At 35.0% G+C, this 10681-nt stretch overlaps 1 protein-coding gene across 1 annotated transcript; it reads right to left on the reverse strand.

Moving 5' to 3' along the window:
• Window positions 1-1258: 1258 nt before the first annotated feature.
• On the reverse strand, window positions 1259-8749 carry LOC113068546 (scavenger receptor cysteine-rich type 1 protein M130-like). Its single transcript, XM_026241286.1, has 15 exons — window positions 8509-8749; window positions 8071-8379; window positions 6891-7199; window positions 6392-6706; window positions 6198-6281; window positions 5789-6106; window positions 5308-5610; window positions 5020-5097; window positions 4785-4826; window positions 3478-3537; window positions 3194-3250; window positions 3010-3078; window positions 2646-2708; window positions 2432-2494; window positions 1259-1314 (listed from the first exon to the last, which is right to left on the reverse strand). Exons 1-15 carry the CDS (start codon window positions 8564-8566, stop codon window positions 1259-1261), a joined length of 2184 nt encoding a protein of 727 aa, XP_026097071.1. The 5' UTR covers window positions 8567-8749.
• Window positions 8750-10681: the final 1932 nt, after the last annotated feature.

The following is a 10681-nucleotide window of genomic DNA, read 5'->3' on the forward strand; positions in this document are numbered from 1 at the left end:
TTTCTCTATCACATTTTAGAAATTATCAGAAGTTATATATCGACTGAAAACTTAAAATCTCAAAATTCATCCTTTAATCCCTTAACTGTCACTCATATTTTTGAACACTGGCACAATCCAAACTTACATTTTTATTGTTCATGAATGAAAACATTTTGTAACATGATATTGATGTACCATTTACATGGTAATTCAATGTCTGATTTTAAAATGAGTTTTAAAGGATGGCTTTTGAGATTTTAAGTTTTCAGTTGATATATAATTTCTCATGATTTCTAAAATGTGATAGAGAAAAAGGCAACAAAGTCGTCTTGTTTTTTTAACAAAGGTCAAAGTTCCTGTTATAATGTAGATTTTTGAGGGTGCACTCTTGTCATAAATTAATCTATTACTTTTCCTACATAATTTTTAATAAAAAACATTGATAAAATATATATTTGGGAGTCTTAGACCTTTCCAACAATATATAGTTTGTCGAGATTAGATTAGATTTAATTGTAATATAGTGAAGTAAATGTAGGCGTCCCACAGAGTGGACGGGTGACAGTTAACAGGTTAAAACCCATTTTAAAATCAGACATTGCATTTCCATGTAAATGGTACATCAATATCATGTTACAAAATATTTTCATTCATGAATTATAAAAATGTAAGTTTGAATCGTGCACTACAAAGTCTATGTTCAAAAATGTGAGTGACAGTTAAGGGGTTAAACGTGTAACAGTAAAATATAGAATATAAAAGTAGTTTATAAGTAAAAATATATAAGCCCAGCAGACAAGCAATATGCATAATTTATTTATTTTTATTGTCCACATAAGATAATAATAGTTGATAGTTGATTTTAGTTGATTTTTTTTAAATTTTCTTTCTATTGTGAAAGTTACTTATCGCATCCAAAATAAATGCAAGCATTATTTCAGCATTATCCGCTCATGAACTCAGTACTTTCTGTGGTGAAGCTGAGGGCCGTTACATCACTGATGGTCATTGGGTTTATATTTAGGATGTTTTGATTGTCACTGTGTTTGTGCTTTATAATGTAAGATCATACATTTGACTTCAGGGATCATCTAAAACTTTTTTTTTTTTTTTTTATTAACAAGGCCAAAAAATCCAACAAAATCTACAAAGGCATAACAGATTTAATACAAAAATGGGAATATAAAAATGTGAGATTGGACATATCAATAACAATATTGATATATCAATAACTCCGCATTTGTTCAGATGTGTTGAGCCAACGCAGTGGATGACATCATTGAGCCAAATGACCCCCTTCCTTGTCTGACTCCTCCTCCACATCATCATAATCTGTTATTAAAAACAAAATCTTAAATCATGTCAAATACTGTAACTGAATAAATATTTGAAGTCTAAACAACTGGAAAAATATAAAAAAATACTAAAGGTCCCCTTCTTCGTGATCCCATGTTTTAAACTTTAGTTAGTGTGTAAGTTGTTGATAGAGTATAAATAATATCTGTAAAATTCTAAAGCTCAAATTACAATAAAAGCAAGATATTTTATTTAACAGAATTCGCCTACAAAAAACGACCCATTTGGACTACATCCCTCTAGTTCCTGCAGTAATGACGTCACTAAAACAGTTTTTTGACTAACCTCCGCCCACATGAATTCACGAAAAGGGGGCGTGGTCTTGTTGCGCTCCGACGGAGAAGAGGAAGAGCTGCATTTGTGTTTGCCATGTCATTGAAACGCTGTTATTTTCATCTCGGAGTCCAATCATCTTTGTTTGGGCTTCTCAGGGAAGCTGTACTTGGAGATTAATGGTTACAATTTATGTTTAACTCGGTTCCTGAAAATTATAATCCACATGTAAAACATATGCAGCACATTTTGCTGAGGACAGCTTTCTCAATATCAATAAGTTTAATGCCGGATTCGCACAAAGATTATTCTTGAAAGATGGAGCAGTTCCCTCTTTGTCTGGAGAAGACATTGTTTATGGACCACAACCGGTAAGTGTATTTTATTATTTAAGTTGGTGCGTTTAACAGTTTCTGTAACTTATTACACAAAGGGAAACGCTGTTTAGCTTTGTTAACTAGATGTTAGGGCTGTGCAAAAAAAACGAATGCGATTTTCATGCGCACCTCATCAGTAAAAACGCTCCTGTGATTATAAGTACATAAGAATTGAGTAAGTAACTACTCAATTCACGTTACCAGGAGGTCAGCCTGCACTCAGCTGCTGTCGAATCACAACACAGGAACCGCTGGCAAGTGAAAACAGCGGTATACAGATAGGTGAATTGTGTGAAAAATACTGTGTTTTTTTTACACGCGAAACATGAACACGTTATATTGCACACTGTAAACACAATCAAAGCTTAAAAAAAACGCGAAAAACGGGACCTTTAAATCTAAATAAAGTATAATATGAGAACAAAAGTGTTATAGTAACTTACTCAACAGGTTTGTCACATCTTCACTGACACTCATGACATCATCATACTCCTCCTGAACTCTCTCTGATGAAGAATGACATAAAAACATCTCATATCAGTTTATAAAACACTTTATCACTTTTGAAGGATCCCTTTTCCCTTCAGTGACTTGATTAAACGGAGCGAATATCTAATACTCATTTAAACATGAAAAATGTAGTTCTGTTCATCTCACCTGTTACCCCTTGAGAGATCCGTCTATTAATGATGACATCATCATAATTCTCTGGTGTGTCCACTGCACATAAAAATATGTCAAAATTGAATATGAGTAATTTAAAATATCTATAACAAACTGGATTTTAAATATTATATGTATATTTTAACTGATAAAAGAGTAAAAGACCTTTTCTGATATCAGAGTTTAGTCCGCTTGTCATGACATCATCATAGCTCTCAGGTGTGTCTTCTACAAATTCACACATTCATCAGTCTCACTTTCATTTAATAATAAAAAAACTAGCTTAAATGTACAGTAATATTTTAAATTAAAGTATATTATATGCTGTTGTAGAGTAAGAGAGTGACACCTGTCTCACGATCTGGTTTCAGTCCATCAGTGATGACATCATCATAGTATCCCGCTGTGATTTCCTTCACCATCTCTTCTGCATCAACACACAATATGTTTGGATACAAAACCAAAATATGTTCTTTTGGCAGATCGAGAATTTATTAATCATTTGGTGATGAATCATGTGATCAGTTTAAAATGTCTCTGACCTTTTAGGCCACTGTCATTAGTGACATCATCATAATATGCAGTCTTGAAATCTTTTGCTAAAAAAGACACACTGTTAACATATAAGCAAACAGCAGTATTTAAATAATATTGGGTGAATAATCAAATTTGTGATAGAATTGGTTCACTTCACTTAATTATAAAAAAAGGTTTGATATATATGAGAGATATATATATATATATATATATATATATATATATATATATATATATATATATATATATATATATATATATATATATATATGTGGATCATCTCTCGAACCTGAGAGAAGCTCATCAGCATCTTCATACCCAGAATGCAGTTCTTCAGAGATCAGACTCCCTGAAAAAGAAGAGCAGAGCAGTCAGAAACATGTTCATCATTACAAATAAAAACTGAATTCTCATTATCTTTTGATCATAAAGAAGACAACTCAAATATTAATTATTCACATTTTAAAAGGATTATAGGCAGAAATCCCTTTTTCAACCTGTTAGTAAACACACAATTATCCTCACATGAACCCATTCCTCACTGCCTTTCAGAAATACACACACACACACCTGCACCTACACTTAGTGTAACATATGAACACCTCCCTATGACAATCTAAAAATACTCACAGGAAGAGATACTCTCTCCCCCTTTCTCTCTCTCTCTCTCTCACACACACACACACACACACACACACACACATATAAACATGCACCTGCAGCTCTGTGGTTTTCTGTCAGGAATTCTGTGGTTTGAAGCAGGAGGTTTAACAGGACTAATAATAGATGAACATCAACTGTCTGACAGACTCTTATTAATGCTATTAAATGAGTGATGGCTCATGTCTCACCCCTCTGAGTGAAGTGATTGTGTCTGTGCTGAATCTCCTCATAAACGGCTTCAGTCATCGCCCTGTGTCTCCTCTTAGAGAGAGCTGTGAGTGTAGACAGACAAACCTGCTGTCAGTTCACAACACATGACTGATCACACACTGAATAAGACACAATATGACAGTCTCTGGATCTCTCCTACCTCTCCTCATCACTCTGTTCTGCTGAATCAGTATAAGCAGTGGCACTAAGAGCAGTAAGAGCACAACTCCCAGAACAATCACAAGCACTGGGGGGACGGAGAGAGTTTGTGGAGGAGAGACTGATGTTGAGCGCACTGGAGGAGAAACTGGAGGAGAAGCTGATGTTGTGGCAGGAGTAGAGGACATGGATAAATCTGGCAAAACAGACACAAACATATATACAATAATGCAAATGATTAATTTAAACAAATATTATTAGCACTTAAATGATCCAGAATTATTTCCTGACCTACACAGTTGACTGTAACAAGCTTCTTTTGCGCACATTCAGTGTGTTTTTTCAGGGAGAGAGGACAGTCCCACAGGTGAATCTCATTCCCTCTGCATTGACCTTCGTTCATCCACACAACACCTTCACCAGCACCAAAGACTGAATTCCCATCAGCCCTCAGTGCTGCTCCACAACCCAGCTGCCTGCAGACCACCTGAGCATCGCTGATGTCCCACTGATCATCACAGACTGAGCCCCACACAGCGTTATGATACACCTCCAGCCTCCCAGAGCACCGGCCCTTACCTCCACTCAGTCTGAGAGGAACATGATCTGAAACACACACATCAACCAGCACTGACCAGCTTCAGCAACATTCAGTACAAAACACACAATGAAACTGATCCGAGATGTCTTTAAATGTATAATTTGACCTCTTGTTTTTGTTTATATGCACATATTGTAATAATATATTTGAAAAGGTTAACAAAGTTTTCACTTAAATTTTTTTTTGTCCAAAACTTACTTGAACAATGTTTCTGTTGAGGAGATGGAAAGACAAAACATGTCAGACGACTCCGAGGAGACTCTTGATTCTCCTCATCTGAGATTAAAACATGAAGAGAACATTATGATACAAGTCATCTCTCAATGAAACATCAATGTGAAAAAGAACTTATAAATTAAGCATCATAAATCATTTTAGGCTCTTCATCAGCTCAGCTCAGCTCAGCTTCATAAAGATTAAACATTGTGTTTAAAGAAATATGATTAGATAAATATGAAATTTTACATTATTTAAATATCATCTCACTTGAGCAAGTGATTTTGGCCACTTCATCCTTGTTACAGTCATTCTGTCCCCAGGGTGAAGATGGACACTGCCACAGATTTGAGTCATGTGGTCGACATTTTACTTTATCCAGCCAGTTAGGAGCTGATTCCACTCTTGCTGTAGAATCAGACAAAACACCAGATCTTCCACAGTTCAGCTCTTGACAGATCAGACTCACTGTGTCTCTGTCCATCTGGTTCCAGCACACATTACCCCAGGATCCATTGTAGAAAACCTCCACATTCCCTTCACAGCCCTCAGTTAACCTGATCTCTTTAAACTCTAGATGGAATTGAAAAGAAAATGTCCTTTTAAAATTACCAAAAGTGAAAAATCTGTGCATTATGTATATGTGAATGTGTTGCAAGGAAATTTTTTAAACCCTTTACATACATTTTAATTTGAATGAAGAAAGAAAAATATATATAAAGTATATATATAACTATATATATCAGTTTACCTGAGCACACAACTCCTACATCCTCCTTGTGATTACAGTCATGTTTTCCCCAGCCTGAAGAAGAGCAGCTCCACAGGGACGTCTCATTCCCCTCACACTCCACCTCATCCAGCCATATGTGTCCAGAACCAGGACCAAACCAGGCTGGTACCTGCTGGTTACTGAGGGCCACTCCACACTGCAGCTGTCTGCACACCACATGGGCATCTTTAATATCCCAGGAGTCATCACACACTGTCCCCCATGAGCCGCTGTGAAAAACCTCCAGCCTCCCCGCACAGTCTCCCCCAGAACCCACCAGCCTGATGGACCCTCGACCTGATATTCAGAGACAGAAAAACAGTGATTGTACATACATATTTCTGATCATTAACAACTGAAGAATCTGTCCAGATGTTGATTTTCTCACCAGTGTTCCTCACTGACAGATGTTGTGTGGAGCTGCAGTTGAGAGTTTGTGAAGAGCTGCAGTTCTCCAGATGAGCTTTACTTTCTGTAGAGAGTATTTATTTGTGATATTTTTATCTAAAATATGCTACATTTGTTGAAATGTGTAGTTTTATTCTGAAACTCATGAGTTCAGTGTGGTGTGAATGTGCTCACTAGAGCAGATGACTCCAACATCTCGTCTGTGAGAACATTCAGCTCGACTCCATGAAGAGATGGAACATTCTGAGAGTTTTGTTTCATTCCCGTCACAATCAAACACATCAGCCCAGGTTGCATTAACTCCCTTTCCAAACCAGTCTGATCCCACAACAGACACAGCAATCCCACAATTCAGCTGTCTACAGAGGACACTGGCAGCTCTCATATCCCAGCATGCATCACACACTGTGCCCCACTCTTTGAGGAACCGAAGCTCCACTCGTCCAGAACAAGAGTCTGAACCATTTACTAGTTTAACCTCAGTGTAACCTGGACAAACAACACAGTTCTTACTGAAATCAAATACAATCAATCAGTCAATCATTCAAAAACTAAGAGAACAGAGATCATCTGAATAATTCTCTAGTTCTATTCTCTGTTTAATATAGTAAAAGATTTTAGATTGTGGTATTGATCAAATAAATTAATTTTAGTATTTAACTGTATTCTTTACCAGAGCATATCAGTCCTATGTCATTGTCATGGTTGCAGTTTTTTTTAGAAGTTGACAAAGGACAGCGTCGAATGTGTGATTCATCTCCTCTGCACTGAATCTCTTGTGTCCACATCTGAGCGTTTCCTTTACCAAAAGCAGCTGCTCCCAGCACCTGTACAGGAGCCCCACAGTCCAGCTCTCTACACACAACCTCTGCATCCTGCTGGTCAAAGACAGCGTCACACACTGTGTACTGTTTGTTCTCCTGAAGTATCTCTAATCTTCCAGAACACAGGTGAGATCCATTAACAAGTTTGGGGTGACGACCTGTGTTTACATGACATGAAATGATTATTAATTAAACATCTCTACTCACCTGGAGCACTAGAGAAAACTTATTAAATTTTGTAGTTTATTATTTCATATAATGTGCACTAATAGTATCTGTGATTTTATCTTCCATAAATTTCTAATGGGAGTGCAGTTTAAAGGTTTAATTTAACAAATATTTTATATTATATTGGCTAATTAATAAACTATAATTATCCTATACATGTCTGTTGATGAATGGATCATTTGTGTAGTTTTTTTTGTTAAAGAAAAACACAACACGTCACATACGATCATAAATACAATCATAAAGTCAAAACTTTATTGGTTTAATTGTCAGGCGTTTACAATATTTGCAAAATATATCAGGAATAATTGAGAACTTTTTCTAATAATTCAACGGCCCGTCGTTTTATCAATTTTCTCATAATCCCAGGTTGCTATGGTCACGCAGAGTTGTTTACACATTAAACTCGTAAACATAAGAATCTCGTTAATCTCGACAAAATGATCTCGTGAACACGACAAAACTACGAACATGTCCCTCCCGCTCACCGTAGATATGTCATTTTATCTTTCATCTGTAATTTGATAATCTTCATTAAATGAACAATTTAAATAAGATTGTCAGATCAGACTGTCTGAATATACAAAAGACATGACATATTTAATTTTAATCTTCATCTTAGTTTAATGAAAGATAATAAGGATTTAGGATTAATATATTATTATGAACAAAACAATTTAAGCAGACTGCCTGTTTCATAAGATTGATAGTGATGATTGTAAACACCAGCATAATTATTGATTGAGTGTGAATTATGAAAGAGAGTGATGAAATAACAGACTGAGGTTTGGAGCAGTTTACCTGAACAGATGACACCAGCATCAAGACCATGATTACAGCCCCCTGTGCCGTATGATGTACAGTCTTTCAGTGCAGTCTCTGATCCACTACATTCTACATAACCCATTGAAATTGGTCCTGATCCCGGTCCAAAGTGAGCACTACGTGTTGCGTTTACAGCCGTCCCACAGTCCAGCTCTCTACACACCACTGCAGCATCAGTCATATCCCAGCCAACATGACACACTGTTCCCCACTGACCATCATTATAAACCTCCACTCGACCAGCACAGGGATTATTACCATTCACCAGCCTCACATTTACACTGTCTACACATGAGAGAGATACAATTAGTGAACATACAAAACATAGTATGTAGTAAAGTGTAACATTACATGTAAATTATTTCAGTTCATTTTAAAGAATAGATTACCTCTTGACTCTGTGTATGTACCTACCAGAGGTGATGAGTTTTATCATATAACACAGAAACATCAGCATCAGACAGTTCTCCATCTTCTCCTTCAGCTCGACACACACTATTTCATCAACTCAGAGCACAGCACAAGTTTCTCGTCTGCTCCTCAAACACACTGAAGAAACTGGCTCCTGTCAGCCCCCTAAAGAGAGAGAGAGACTCACAGCTGCCAATGACACTCACTGTTCCCTTATTAGACACAACAGAGGAAATCATCAAACACAATCAGTGACAAATCAGAAAGCAGCATTTTGATTTTCTCCATATATATCAATAAAGTGTGAGCGCTGATGAGCGGGACTCCTCCTCCAGCGTGAAGAGACACTTCACTGAGGACAGACTCGTGTCAGTCAGAAGTCAGTGTGGAGATAAAGTCACACTAAACTTAAAGCAGATTGATACAGAAACACTGCAGCTTATATTCAGCATCAAACCTGAACCTGAACACAGCAGACACAAGCTCTGATCACTGACTTCTGTAAGTCTGAACACTTCAAACACTTACACAAACTAACTAGAACCAATTTATCATGACTAATTTTAATGAATTAATGGATTTTATTCAGTTGTTCTTTTATTCTGACCAAGAAAACAAAAAAATATGTTTACACCGTAGTATAAACTATATTGTTTCTAAAGTTACTTTGATGAGTTTTTATTCAATTAAATGTTATCATTTTCATTAGGTTTTACTTTGAGATTAAAATAAGAGCGATAATCATGTGAGTTTAATACTGCGCTGCTGCATTTGTCCAGCAGATGGCAGCAAAACACTTCTTATCGTGAAGAGGAGCAGACAAGAGTCTTGTCTCTGTGTTGCTGCATGAGGAACTTCTCACCAGTGAAAGTATTACAGGACAGTCTCTATTATAGTAAATGCCAAAGTTTACAAAATAATAAATAAATGAGTAAATAAATATACTAAGAAAATAAATAAATATAAATAAATAAAATATGAAAAAGAGAATTTCTACTTGTATTTCATTATTTATTTATAATTGTATTTTTATTTATTTACATATTTTTTTCATATTTATGTATTATTTATATATGTATGCCACATTTGAATAAATGAAAAAAAAATAAATGTTTACAAATACATACATAAATAAAAGTGAAAATAAATAAGCGTATAAATAAATTAAAAATTAAATAAATGTGGAAAAAATTCAATTATACATATTTAAGGAAATATAGAAATTAATTAATTTTCGTTGTTTTACATTTCTTTGTAGATGTATTTATTAGATTAGATTAGTTTCAGGTCAGGGCTGGAGAACAGAGGAGCGAGGAAACAAGAAAGCATCAGTTTGAGTTTGAGAAACACTTTATCTGAACCCAGTTATCGGATAATAATAATTTATTCAGTCACTCAGATTTAGTTTTGAAATACTAATTTACAGTATCCAGAAAATAATTTAATATAGCTTTCAATCTCGTTGGAAATTTATATGCTCTTTAGAAACAATAATAACGGCTCAAAGATTTCTGTTGAATTCACTGGTTGGTATTTGTTTCTCAATGCAAAAGTGTGATTACAAAGTCATATTCTTTTTTTGGATCATATTACCTCAATTCCTTCCACTATTAAAATAATATTTATGATGATATTAACTGTTATGAACACTCCCTCAAATAGTTTTTCCTAATGAATATAGTTAAAGAGATATCTTACAAAATTATTCACAGATTTGACCCTGTTAAGCATTACTTACAAAAAAGTAAAAATAGCATTGGCACATCCTGCTCTTTCTGTCAATCTTTGCCTAAAACTAGAAGTCATTTGTTTTGGGATTGTCCTTTTAATCCTTTTGGAGTAATATTAATGCTTTAATTATTTAGAATGTATTACATGATTTGTCTTTGTATGATAATTATTTTTGGGTTAGTGTTTTTTTAAAACACTAACAAAAAACATAACAAAAAAACCCACTTCACATTGTGGCCATATCACCATCTCAGGTGTGTATTATTTTTAAATGGTCCATCATCAGTTATTACTTGTAGTCCATTAGATTACACATTACATGATGAAAAAAAACTGTCGTTATAGCGTAATTCATTTTAGGTAATGTGTCCTGACTACTTTTTAAATTAAGTTTTTATTTAACTTGTTTTGAACTTTACATTAAACGTACCATATAAAAAATGCA

The sequence above is a fragment of the Carassius auratus genome, chromosome 4, assembly GCF_003368295.1.
Source record: "Carassius auratus strain Wakin chromosome 4, ASM336829v1, whole genome shotgun sequence".
Taxonomy (NCBI): Eukaryota; Metazoa; Chordata; class Actinopteri; order Cypriniformes; family Cyprinidae; genus Carassius; species Carassius auratus.